The sequence below is a fragment of the Triticum aestivum genome, chromosome 7D (assembly GCF_018294505.1).
Source record: "Triticum aestivum cultivar Chinese Spring chromosome 7D, IWGSC CS RefSeq v2.1, whole genome shotgun sequence".
Taxonomy (NCBI): domain Eukaryota; kingdom Viridiplantae; phylum Streptophyta; class Magnoliopsida; order Poales; family Poaceae; genus Triticum; species Triticum aestivum.
In genome coordinates, this window is record NC_057814.1 from 17,389,103 (window position 1) to 17,403,051 (window position 13,949).

Sequence of the window (13,949 nt, forward strand, 5' to 3'; positions counted from 1 at the left end):
TGGCTCTCCCGTAGAGCCACTTCGGTAGCCCAAGGGAGCAGCGACGACGTGGGCGGCAAACTCACCCGCTAATGGCTCCACCCAAGGGGGTTCACGGAGTGCACCGAGGCGTCGCTCCCCTGGCACACGAACACGTAGTCCGCCTGGCACGCACGCGCCACCTTGCTCGCCATCATACTGTCCGCCGCCTTCCCAAAGCTACTGATCAACTGAAAATCAAAGTGGCAAGCCGCACCATGCATCATAGGAAACTAGATTCTATTTCGTGTCGCTTTATTATGCAAGCACTTGGCTGCAGTGGCTCCGGTCGGAGGTCCGCCGCCGGCATGAAGATTTTGCGGCGGCATGGTGTCGGGAATAGCGGAAGAATGGGTCGGCGTGGATGGGATGAGAATAACTAATTAGTTAGATCAATTAGGATTTATTAAATAGAAAAAGACAAATCTATCTTTATGTAGAATTATCAATATATCCTAGAGTTTAAATTTTACCGATCCATATTAACCGTTAGATCAATTAAATACTACAAATCTATCTTTATTATTTGAAGGCATCCCCACGTCACTCCACTCCGAGCAACACGGGTGGAGATGAAACTCTAGCCGCCGGCCATCCGTCCCCTTCCCTTCCTTCATCATTGCCGCCGCCTGAGGAGGCCTCCGGCGAAGTCCACATGGTCGCCGAGGATAGCGGCGGGAAGGATCTGGCTGCTCCACCTCCACGCGGAGGGCAGTGGACGCCGAGCCGGCGGCCTCGGGTGGGGCGGCAGCGCCGTATGTGCGGCGGGTCGTGGCACGGGTGTTTCTCTGTCTCCTCAATAGTATAGGTGGTGAGTGACGGGGGGCTCGGCATCCCGGATTGTGGGGGATCTGAAGGTTGCATCCCTCCTCCTTGTTTCTTGCTCTTTCTCGCTAGATCTAGCTTCCGACACCTGCAGGTTGCCGGATCAGTTAATGGCGTGGCTGCCTGGAGCCACGGACTCGGACCGGGAGAATTCCTTGCCTAGTTCTCCGGCCAGACAACACCGACATCACCTGGTGTTGTTCCCCTTCTCGGAATCCTCATCTTGGTATGATCTCATTCCCTCCAACCCATATGTTGGGTGAAAATGTTTGTCTATCCAAGCCCGGGTGGCAGCGGCGCGACATGCGTTGTCACCTTCTTGTAGGTGCCACTTTTGTCTGTCCAAGACCGGGCGACAGCGGAAGCTGCACGTCATGCTAGTTGGCGTTGTGCATGTGCTTTGCGAGTTGGTTTGGGTGTGTAGAATCTTCGAGGAAGGAGGTGATGTTTCATGTTTCATCTCGCAAGATCAATGCTTTTCTGATTTCCTTAGGTGTTCGAATCATGGCATGTGTGTGCTTGCTCGTGGGTTGGTCAATGCCAACTTCTTGGGGGACGAGGCAATAGGCTTCCTTCCCCTTTATCGCTAGCAGCATAACGTTGCGGTAGCATGGTCCTGATGTAGGCGGGCCTGGTCTGGTCCTTGTTATGATTTACTCAGCTCCTGCCTAGAATGTTTGTTCAGGGACCTCAACCTTCAGCAACCTTTTTCTTCGTGATTGGATCTATGAGCATCGTTGTGGCTCTTTTTATGGTGTTCTTAGCATAGTGGTAAGTTTAATTTGAGAATCTAATGGCGGTCCGGCGCCTTTGTCCAGGGCGAGGGGCGGGATTGGTGAGGACTGGCACGATTTGGTTTTCACTTCTCGAAGTGGATGAGGTTATGTTGCTCCGCCGTTGGGTTATGTCTCCAATTGAAGTTTCACTCGGTTTGCTCTACTCCCCTTGCGTTTTGAGGACTCCATGGACATCAAGCTAGTGCTTAGTTTTCTTATCTCTAGAGTACTTGCTGCCTTTGGTGCTTGTAAGCTGCTTGGGCAACACTAGGTATGCGTCATTTCTTTTGAGAGAATTTATTATTTAACACTGTCTTAAAGTTTCTTTCCCTATTTGATACTCCCTCCATTCCAAAATATAGTGCGCCCGCGCTTCCCGAGGTCGAACTTTGACCATAAATTTAACGAACGTGACCGACTGCGGCGGGTGAAAAAATTACATAATTAAAAACTTATTTCGAATACGAATTCACTGATATAATTTTTGCTCCCGCCGCAATCGGTCTTGGTAGTTAAATTTACGGTCAAAGTTGAAGCACGGAGATAGAGGAAGCACTACATTGTGGAATGGAGGGAGTACTGAGAAAATATTTCTTTCTTATATAACACAAACTTTAAAAAAAATCCCAATATAACACTTTCATCCATTTTTTTGGCACTGTGTTAAATGGCATGTGAAATGACAATTATGCCCTCAAACATATATTCACTCTTTTTCTTTATTTCCGGTGTCTTGTTTAAGAGTGGGGTTCATGGTTAGTGTAACAAAATAAGTCAAATTAAGGTACTACAAACAATTGCCGCAAGCAAGGCTCAAGTACGTACGTACATGCATGGCTAGAGACGAGCACATGCTCGCTCTGCTTCTAGAGGAAAATCAATCGAGCTGTTTGTGTGTTAAGTGTTTGTGAGCTAGCTTGTTTCTAGGGGAAAATCAATCGAGCTTTGCAGTACGTACGCTGATTTAAGGGAATCGATCTAGCATTCTAAACAACACTCCACCACACGGGCTCGCCCAACGCCCGGACGCTCCCGTCCGGCTGCGCCTTGGCTGCTCCCATGATCCCATCGCCCCCGCCTTGACGAGTTTCTCAAGCCGGAACCATTGATTAGTATGCGGACGACCCTACACAACGCAGTCCACCGAAGCATATGCTCGTGCGGCGTGCCGGCAAGGAAGGCCTACATTTGTTGGTATTCCGGAGCGACGCGACTACCCGCCTCCTGTGCCGCTCGGTGTTCCCGAGTACGAGGGATTGTGGGCCGGGTGAAGCCAATGACAGTGAACTTGATCTGACTTAGGTGCTTCTAGTGCCAGGAGTAAACTTGTCATTTCATGTGTCATTTAACACCATTAGGTCAAAAAATAGACGGAAGTGTTACATTGGGAACAAAATTTAAATTTGGTATTAGATAGGGAAAAATATTTTTCCAGTGTCAAATAGGAAAACCATATTTAAAACAGTGTTAAATAAGGAATTCTTTCATTTCTTTTTGTTTTTTCTTGTTGGATGATGGTCGTTGTAATCTCAGATCAGTTGATGACTTTGTTAATTCAAAGTCAGGCCCTTCTTGAGCCTTCGTTCTAAAACAAAGTGTATTATATATCTTTTTCTTCTTGCTATGAACTATTGGTTTAATGGGAGATATACAGAGTATGGTGATGGTTAAGTTCAGTCAGAAAAATCATAGACTTAATATATCATGCAAACATGTAGCTTTATTTAGACAAGTGCCTCATTCAGGAACATCTGTTCATTATTTCCATGTTGCAATTAGTACTAGGCACACATGATGATGCATGACATTTTATTTTGCCACTGCTATATTGATCAACTAGCAGGTACCATCGGTATAGCTAGCTGTCATGGTAATGCTATAGGGGGTGGTGGTGGTGGCTGGGCATTGTACAGGGATGTAGATTTTGCACATCGACGGTAGGGTGTGAAGTGACATCCTCAGGCCCTCAAGTTGTACTTCCTGTTGTGGTTGGTGATGTTGTTGTTGCCTGATAGACTCTACCACATTATGAATGGCTTGGCAGCGGAATTGCTCTGGGATCTGTGCTAGCTGCCGGCAGCATTGGGACTGCACGTTCTGGCAGCTGGTGGGCTTCTGCACTGGTGTATGCGGGAATGGCACTGTCATTGGCCTACATTGATGTTGTAGGAATGTCGCACACGGTTTTAACTGCTCCTGCAACTGTTGTTGTTGTTGTCGCCCCAGTTGTTGCTGTTGCTGGCATTGTACCGGGACGTAGATGTTGCACATAGACGGCAGGGTCTGAAGCGACATCCTCATGCTCTTAAGGTGTGCTTCCTGTTGGGGCTCATTCCATTGTTGTTGGGGCTGTTGTTGAATGATAGCCTCTTCCACGCTCTGTATGGCCTTGCACCGGGCTTGTTCTGGGATCTGCACTAGCTGCCGACAGCATTGGTGTTGCACGGTTTGGCAACTGCTATGCTGCTCTCCCCGTGTTTGGGGGAATGGTGTTCTCACTGGGCTACACTGATGTTGTACGAAAGCCACACATGGCTTCATCTGATCCAGCAACTGTTGTTGCCCTAGTTGTTGGTGGTGTTGGCATTGTCCGAAGCCCTGGCTACATATGGTTTCCAATTGGGCAATGGCGGTGGATGCTGCAAGGGCGAGGAGAGCGAGGATGAACATTGTCTTCATGGTGGCTAGCCTCAAGTTGGTTTGCTGATTGTGGTTGTCTAAAGGTTGATGTAGGGGGATCTACATGGTACATGCATACTTATAGTTGTCATGGTCTAGTTTGCTGCTTTCCATTCCTATATTACTTTACAAAAGCAAATGGGTGCTTTTTAAACTGATCATCTCGTATTGTTGTGTTAGGTGGCACTACAAGTCTAATCTTGGATGATCATCAAATGTACTTTTCAGCACATATCACCTGCATATGACTCATCAATCATCACTTTACATGTCAAGCATAGTTTGGGTCTCATATCTTTTTGCAAAACCCATTCTGTACTCTTGTACATGAGTTAGGTATAAATTATCTTTTCCATTCACACACTCCATGCTTTTTAAACTGATCATCTCGTATTATTGTGCTGGTGGCACTACAAGTCTAATCTTGGATGATCATCAAATGTACTTTTCGGCACATATCACCTGCATATGACTCATCAATCATCACTTTACATGTCAAGCATAGTTTGGGTCGCATATCTTTTTGCAAATCCCATTCTGTAATCTTGTACATGATTAGGTATAAATTAGCTTTTCCATTCACACACTCCGTGCTTTACTCGATTAATTGTTCCCTGGAATTGATTTTGTAATGTTATATGGGTTGGTAAGATAAACATGCATTACTAGAGCACGGCATGACTCATAGGATGCTCTTTACATGTCAAGGATTGCCATGGAGTTATGCTCCAATGTTGTGAAACTGATCTTGTACAGGATGAGCTATGAGTTTGTAATCCTCCAAGGTTGATATCTACTGCTAAGCCCAACCATACTCAAGCCGCCAAGCCCTTCTTTTAGTCAAAAGCAAATTGTGTTGTTCACTGGGTTGGGTGGGCCTAGTATCAAGATCTTAACGTTGAAATGGTCACAATTTATACATGGGTATATATAAGATCATTTTTTAGATGCATTCAGTCATTTTGATGCTCAAGAAGAGATACCCGATGTAGTGAAACGTGAAACCTTCATGTTGGGGTAAAAGAAAAAACGCCGTGTTGAGACGAGGTCCTAACTTGCTTTGTTGAATTCGCCAAGGACCGTTCACATAAAATTCGATGAACACATGCGCACAAAAACTTTTAGTCAAGGGCATGTCTCGTAGTATGTGGTTTCTCTTGTTACAATACTCATGCATGGGTGTGACGAACACATGCTTTTTAAACATGCATAATTCCTCGATTCACCCATGCAGAAGCAATTAAAGATACTCAGGCTTATCTTGATAGATTTTAAGGTAACCATTAATGATGTATATGATCAAGCATAGATCAGCAAGTAGTCACATGACTGCGGGCATGGCTATTGGAAAAGTTTTAACCCTGTAGGGGTTGATACATCTCAAGCGTATCTATAATTGATTTCTTATGCTGTTTTTGTACCATTGTTCCATAACTTTGGCATCATTTTTTATTATTTTATTCGACTAACCTATTAAGTGCCCAGTGTCAGTACTGCATGTTTTTGGAATTTGCATAAGTAATATTTTTTAGGACAAAAAAATGAAATAAAAATCATTTGTGCACTTTCAAGCCAAAAGAGACCATGGGCTAGAAGCTCACTTGGAGGGGGCACCAGGCCATCGCATGCACCCACAACGCAACCTAGGGCTGGGGCGCGCAGAGCCCCTTGACCTCCTCCCTGCTGCCTCTCGCCCCCTCGCTCTACAAATACTAAAAAATGCTTGAAAGATTTTTCTCTCGTCGACACTTCTCGATCCGAAGCGATCTTCGTCAACCCTTGTCTAGCACCCTGTCGGAGGGTCGAATTGGTCCTCTTCAACCTCTCCATCATCCTGCTACTCCTATGGTGATGCAATTTTAGCCCACTCTTGTGGTTGAGCGTTTGTACCAAAAGCAATATGTTTTATCTCTCTCTCTTGTGATCATTTTTCAATCTTGATTGTTATCATGGGCTTGTTAATGGAGTCGAACTATGTGATGTATCCCTTCTATCATGGGCTTGTTAATGGAGTCGAACTATGTGATGTATCCCTTCTATTATGGTTGTAATGAATTGGATTTTGCTCCTGCTATGAGTTTCTTTAAGTAGGATTGAATCTTTTGGGAATCAATGAGATTATGTGATGCATATCTAGTATAATTTTAGAAGATGTCGGTACTCACATTGGGGCGACTCTACGAATTATGATTGAAAAGATAAAGATTGTAAGGTGATTGTTTAGAATAATTCTCGGGGTTGCCTGAGGTGACAATTGGGCGTGCCCTATGGATTAAGATTAGAAATACAAACTTAGAGGTGTGCTTAGCCATACCTATGCGTCTACGCTATCTCATCTCACTTTGATCTAATAAAAAGAGGAATAGTGTTACGAACATTTTCTAAAATGCGAGGATTTTTTTTCAATGGTACTACAAAATATTTTTCCAAAACTAAGTGGACACTTTTACATTATATTTTTTTTTCTAAAAAGTCATGAACATATTTTTGAAACACGTGAACATTTTTTTATGTCATGAACAATTTTATGAATGATATGAATATTTAAAAAAACACAAAAACATTTTTTTACATTACATATATAATTTTATTGGTACTTAATGTTTTTTATAAAAATATTTAGATTAATTTGAAGATGTTTATATTGGTACTTATTTGAAATATAAACAAAATTTGGAAAGAAAAAATCAACGAAAACCAAGGAACGAACCAAGCCAACCGCTTCCGTTTTGGGCAACCCATTTGGTTGGACGCTCCGTGCTCGCTGTGGGCTGAACAAGGCCCTCCTATCTCAGCCTAGTACCGTGCTTGGGCTGGCCCATGCTAGCATTAAAGGCCGAGACGCGGCCCCGAACTGAAGAAAGATGACCTCCGCTACTCTCGGATGTCGCTCCACCCCCAAAAAAAGTGAGAGACGACCACCGCCGCTCGCCGACGACCAGTAGGCGGCGCCGATCCGGAGCCGCCGTTGAGGGGACGCCACCGTACGTGCGCGCATGGCCGGGAGCCGGCGCCGCCGCCGCCGCCGGAGAGCGCGGCCGCAGCAGGCCGACGAACCCTCGCCGCCGCCGGCACCAGCCAGCCTCAGCTCCAGGTGAGCACGCTCGCCTCGCCCTTGCCCTAGCCTTTCTTGTATCTTAGGTTTCTCAATCCGAAGCTTATTGAACAGATCTAGCCTAGTCTTCCCCGTTGCTGCCTGTCCTGAGTCCTGAGATCCTGCGTGCAATTGTTATTGAACACTATCTGTGCTGTACATAGGGGAACTGGGAACTCTGAACAATAAAATTGTTTGCAACTCGTCCAAGAAATTATACCGTAGAGTGGTTGAACACAACAATTATATACCATAGGGTGATTGCATACTAAAGACAATATGCTGTTGTACGGAGTTGTTACAATCCAAGGAGAAACGAAATTACTCGTTTGTTCCTTGGCGATAATTTGTTCTACTCCTACAATCATTTGCGGGTGGATGGGCAGCTCCATTGCCCTCTCTTGTAATCCTATATATGTATCTCACAATGGGGATAATTCCTGTTCACAAACGGCCACGCTTATTTGCCTTAGTGTGTAGCATATATACCACAATTTGTAATAAATCACTAGTTATGTCTCTGTTGTATTTGGGTTCTTTCTCCTGACCCTTGAATTTTCTCCATGGCAGGGAAGTTGCTGTTGCAGCAAGGCCCTCTAAGAAAATCTGTGATGCCTCTGGATCTGTTTCCTCACCCTCATCGGGATCTCATGCCTGGGAAAACCTTCTAGACAGCCTGCTCCACCAAATCATTTCTCTCATTAGCTCATTCCATGACTTGCTTGCTTTCCGTGGCACCTGTCACTCATGGCACCACGCTGCAGCCTCTTCCTTCCCATCTGTATATACCTTCAGCTTCCCACCTCTCCACCTCAAACCAGATGTAAGCCAAGAGAGTTACAACTCAGATCGGAAATCACAGCTTGTCGATCCTGCTAAGAAAAGTCTATCCCATCGTTGTTCAGCGCCTGGAATTACTCTGCATCCCATGCGCTATCTGGGCTGCTCATATGGTTATCTTATCTTCTCTGATAGGAGACACTGCCATCTCGTCGATGTGTACACTGGCACTAAGGTGAAGCCGCCAAAATTCCAATCTGAGTGTAACACTTTGATCTACCTTGGCATCCTTACGGCTCCACTAAATTCGACCAATTCACGTCTCATCCTTTTCTCGAGAATCTCCATGCTCCAGTGGCAGGTTGGAACAAATTCTTGGACAGAGCACCCTCATGTTGGTGAACTCATCCATCAGATTGTGCTCTTCAAAGGCCAGATGTTTGCCATGGACTTTGTTCAAAGGCTACATACCATACACATAGCACCTGAGCTCAGCATGCAGGAAGTAGCAGTTATGTGGGAACAGAGCATGCTCGTAGGCCTGCATTCTAAGCCATGGTTGGTGGTCTGTGGTGACATGCTTCTCTTGGTTGATCTCTCGGTAAGCATGGACCAACTGTTTGGCTTCCCTGGCACCTTTCAAGTCTTCCGCCTCGACTTCTCGGTCGAACCAGCTAAGTGGGTGAAGATGGATAAGTTGGACAATTGGGCTCTCTTCCTTACCAATGATAGGAGAAACCCTACATTTTCTTGCATGAACCCCGAAAGATGGGGAGGAAAGAGTAACTATATTTATGTTCCAACAAAATCAGAAGATTTTGATGAGCCATGGACTGCAATAGAGGTTGAACAGCCGGTGCCCAGCTCGACTCACCGTATGTCATTCAGCTCCGCAGCCACTGCCCATTGCAGTCCACTAAATAGCCTCTGGGTGCTTCCCAGTTTGGTTTACGGGGTTGACCAGTGATTGGTCATCGTTGCTTGTTGCAGTTGCAAGGCTTTTCTTAGTCTTTCACAATGCCAGTCCTGTCGATTCCTGCTTTTATATTATTCAATTAGCCACTAGGTTCTGTAACTCCCATGGTTTCTTGACTTGTCAAATGTATTGTGTACAAGAATGTTTATCTATATTGTCTCCAGGAAGTGATCGTCCTGCACTGGATCTATGGGGATTAATTGAATTCTTATGTAGCAGCTTGGTTGACATTAATTCTGTGACTGGACAAGAAAGCACATTATGAATATGTCAACGCTGTTTCGAATCCGGTAACTCTTTATGTTGCTCATACATATTTGTGGCTGTGTGCTCTTTGATCTGGTCTCTTTCCATATGTTCCTTGTGCCTCTATTATTTCTCCTTTCATGTTTTGAATTTCTTTTGACATAATGGGAGGCATACAATATAGAGTGATGGTTCATTCCAGTAAGATTCTGCTAAGATTTCTTCTACCGTACAGAACATGCAAATTCGGCCAACAGCTTTATTCAGGAGCAGATGTTTGTTATTTCCAAGTTGCAATAGTACTGGCCACACAGGATGATGTATGGCACTTTTATTTTGTCACCGCTTCATCGATCAACTGAACACTGATTGATCCAGCTAGCACAGCACATATCTTAGCAGCCACCACCAGCACAGGTAATGGCCACCGGCATGCTGTAGGGGGGTGGTGGTGCAATAATCCGAGATGTATGAGCTGCGCATCTATGGGAGGGTGTGAAGCACCATGCTCATTATCTCAAACTGAACCTGCTGCAGAGGCTGACCGTAACTCCGCCACGTAAGAAGGTTCAGTAAGGTGAAAGGCTTCTGACATTTCATTTATCATGTAAAACATGCAATTTTATTCGGACAAAAGCTTTATTCAGAAACAGAGGTCTGTTATTTCCAAGTTGCAATAGTACTGGCCACACATGATGATGTATGGCACTTTTATTTTGTAGCTCTTCATCGATCAACTAAACGGTGATCGATCTAGCTAGCACATCACAGATCTTAGCAGGCACCACCAGCACAGGTAGCTGTCATGGGGATGCTGTAGATGGCGGGGGTGATGGTGCTGCACGGGGTGGTGGTGCAATATTGTGGGATGTTCACTCTGCACATCAACGGAAGGGTCTGAAGCACCATCCTCATTATCTCGACCGGAACCTGCTGCTGAGGCTGCCCGAAACTTTGCCCTTGCTGCTGCCGCATGATGATCTGTGCCACGCTACAGACGGCCTGGCACCGAGCCTGCTCCGAGATCTGGGCCAGCGGCTGGCAGCACTGTTGCCGCACCAACTGGCAACCGCTTGCCTGCCACATCTGTGTCTGGACATGTGGTGTCTGGCTGCACTGCTGCAGGAAAGCAGCGCATGTGTTCATCTGCGGCTGTGGCTGCGGCTGCGGCTGCGGCTGCTGCTGGCATTGCCCGTAGCCCTGGCTACAGGTAGTGTACAGCTGCGCAACAGCGCTTGTCGCCGTGAAGGCGAGGAGAGCGAGGAGGAACATGGTCTTCATGGTGGCTGGCTATAAGCTTGCTTTGGTGTTTATGTTTGTGTGAAGGGTGATGAGGGAGGGTCTTCATGGTGCAGGCCTATTTATAGCTGCCATGGCATCATGTTGTGCATTGCATTCCTAGGTTCCTATGCTAAAGCTTTTGCGTGCTTTTCCAACTGATCATCTGACACTCTTGTGTTAGGTGGCGCTACAAGTCCAATCTTGGATGGTCGTCAAATATACTTTTCAACACATATCGTGTAGATATCAGTCAGCTTGCGCCTGACCCCGATAATCCATATGACTCATCACTGATCACTTTACATGTCAAGCGTATATCTCGATTGTGTCTTTTTGCGAAACCTGTTTTGTTGTCTTGTATGAGTTGATAGATATAAATCAGATTGGCATGTCCCGCGCTCCATCTTACTGTTTTCTGAAAACTGGTTTTGTATCGTTCTACTAATTGGTAATTGGTAATACAAACGGCATCAGCATAGCAGTGATGACTCATAAATTTCCCTTTACATGTCAAGGATTGTCATGGAGCTATGCTTCGGCGTGTGAAACTGATTTGTTGTTTATAGTGCGCCGAGTTTAATTGCTTCCTGGAACTGGTTTTGTAGTCTTGTATAAGCTGGTAGGATATAAAATGCCATGAGTCATCAAATGAGTTTTACATGTGGGAAGTCTGATGTAGCATTTTTGTAGCTTTGGCGAGTGAACCTAAACTTGTTTTTTTTTTGTAAAAGGTATGTGTTTTATGCATGTATCATGAGGAGAGTGGATTTTTTTAGCTCGAGCTCCATGGAGCTCTTTTTTCAAAATTCGTAAAGTCATATTTTGAAGTTCCAAAAAATCTGAAAAAAATACACATGGACCTATAGATGTATACTGCATCTTTTCAACAACAACAACAACAACAACAACAGCAACAAATAAGTTGGGGTAGCTTGAGCTGAAGATCTCGCAACCAACTCATGGTTCTAGCACATGGATAGCTAACTTTCATGCACCCCTTTCCATGGCTAGTTCTTTGTTGATATTTCAGTCCTTCGGACTTCTCTCATGTCAAGTTTGGTCTATCCCGACCTCTCTTACATTATCAACACGTTTTAGCCGTCCTTCTGGAGGCCTGCGCTGAATATGCCCAAACCATCTAAGACGATTTTGGACAAGCTTCTCTTCAGTCAGTGTTAATTACCCCAACTTCTTTAATGAATACTACACATGTGTTAGAAATACAAGATTTTTTTTCTACTGCTCACACTAAAATGTATTTTGTCATAGAAATTTTACAGAGATGTATACCAGTGTTCCAATGTGTCTATTCTCTGTTCGGCCCATCAATCCCTAATTCCCAAATTAAGATGTTCACTAGGATAAACTAGACCGAGATTAATGATTTTTGTGCAGACCTAGTGTTGTGTTTTTTGTGGTTATTTCTGACATGTTATGGACTTAAATAGATGGACGTGTTGAAACTTGGGGCTGTGACAGGTTTTACTGATACCTAGATAGATACTTCATCCGTTCGGAATTAGTTGCGCTCAAACGGATGTATCTTGACGTATTTTAGTGCTAGATACATTCGCTTGAGCATCAACTATTTCCTGATGGAGGGAGCAATATTATAGAATTCGCAACACAACTAAGCTAAACCAGAATGGAACCCTTTGACTCCGCCCTGATAATAATCTTGCGAACAAGGTGCTTAACCCTTTGCTATAGAATTATATCATGATATAGGTGAGCATGTACTCCCTCCATTCCTAAATACTCCCTCCGTTCCTAAATATAAGTCGTTGGGGGAGTGTAAACTGTACTCCCCCAGCGACTTATATTTCGGGATAGAGGTAATATAATTAAGTGTATTTTAGAGATATCAATAAGAACTACATAAGGATATATATAGACATACTTTAGAGTATAGATTCACTCATTTTGTTTTGTATGTAGTCCATATTGAAATCTGTAAAAGACTTATATTTAGATACAGAGGGAGTAGTTCGCTAGAAAAATCATTCCTATGAAGTTTCGGTTGGACTTGTATCAAGTGTTGCTTCTCAATAGAGTTATATTCCAGTCATTCTTCTATCTTGTATCCAACCTTCCAACCAACGATGACAAAATGTGGCTAGTATGCTTGTTCAGTTTTTGGTACCTCCACGGTTTCTTGACTTGGCACCAATGTATAGAGCACAAGAATATTAATATATGTTGTCTCCCGCCCGTGATTGTGCTGCGCAATGCTCAATGGCTATGGCATGTCGGCAATTAATCAGCTTCTGACGTAGCATTGAGTTTTATCGTGTGTGTTGGATAATAACTTTACGTGTGTCAACAATGTTATCAAATCCATTAATATTTTTATGAAGCTTGTTCATGTGCGAATGTTCCTTGATCCAGTCTCTCTTCTTCCATATATACCGTCCCTCTCTTCATGTTGTGAACTTTTGGTTTAATTGGGGGCCATGTAGAGTATGATGATTGTTCAATTTGTTTCACGGAAAATAAACCACTCCTGCAGTAGAAGGTTTTCCTAATGGTGTAACACAGTAAAATAAAATATGCGATTGTGCCAATACGAAATAAAAAGACAATCATGTGGCATACAGAAAAAAGTATAATTAGGAGTGAAATTATGAAAATATATCTTATGCATTTAGATATTATTCAGTTATATGTACTAGGTTTTGTAACTTCCATGGTTTCTTGACTTTGCAAATGTATTATGCACAATAATATTTATCTATATTGTCTCCAGGAAGTGATCATCATGCACTGGCTCTACGGGGATTAATCGACTTCTTATGTAGCAGCTTCGTTGTCATCAATTCTGTGATTGAACAAGAAAGCACATACTGAATATGTCAACATCGTTCCGAATCCGGCAACTCTTTATATTGCTCATACATATTTGTGGCCATGTGCTGTTTGATTTGGTCTCTCTCCATATGTGCCTTGTGCTGGTCTTTTATTTCTCCTTTCGTGTTCTAAATGTATTTTGATTTAGTGGGAGGCATACAATAGGTTGATGGTCTATTTCGGTCAGATGCTTCTGAGATTTCACCTATCACGCAAAACATGCAATTTTATTTGGACAACAGATTTATTCAGTAGCAGATGTTTGTTATTTCGAAATTGCAATAGTACTGGCCACACGCGATGATGCGTGAAACTTGTATTTTGTCATCGCTTCATCTATCAACTGAACACTGATCGACCTTGCTAGCACAACACAGATTTTAGCAGCCACCACCAGCACAGGTAGGTGCCACAGTCAGGCTGCAGG

At 44.0% G+C, this 13,949-nt stretch overlaps 3 protein-coding genes across 3 annotated transcripts; 1 reads left to right on the top strand and 2 right to left on the bottom strand.

The window, feature by feature from the left end:
- Nucleotides 1–3,319: 3,319 nt before the first annotated feature.
- On the bottom strand, nucleotides 3,320–4,397 carry LOC542894 (avenin-like b6). Its single transcript, XM_044586835.1, has one exon. The coding sequence runs from the start codon at nucleotides 4,296–4,298 to the stop codon at nucleotides 3,456–3,458; it is 843 nt and encodes a 280-aa protein (XP_044442770.1). The 5' UTR covers nucleotides 4,299–4,397; the 3' UTR covers nucleotides 3,320–3,455.
- A 2,788-nt stretch (nucleotides 4,398–7,185) lies between these two features.
- Nucleotides 7,186–9,439, top strand: LOC123165417 (uncharacterized). Its single transcript, NM_001428019.1, has 2 exons — nucleotides 7,186–7,392; nucleotides 7,963–9,439. The coding sequence occupies exons 1-2, from the start codon at nucleotides 7,295–7,297 to the stop codon at nucleotides 9,137–9,139; spliced, it is 1,275 nt and encodes a 424-aa protein (NP_001414948.1). The 5' UTR covers nucleotides 7,186–7,294; the 3' UTR covers nucleotides 9,140–9,439.
- A 529-nt stretch (nucleotides 9,440–9,968) lies between these two features.
- Nucleotides 9,969–10,726, bottom strand: LOC780582 (avenin-like a1). The gene has a single exon (NM_001428020.1). The coding sequence runs from the start codon at nucleotides 10,673–10,675 to the stop codon at nucleotides 10,169–10,171; it is 507 nt and encodes a 168-aa protein (NP_001414949.1). The 5' UTR covers nucleotides 10,676–10,726; the 3' UTR covers nucleotides 9,969–10,168.
- Nucleotides 10,727–13,949: the final 3,223 nt, after the last annotated feature.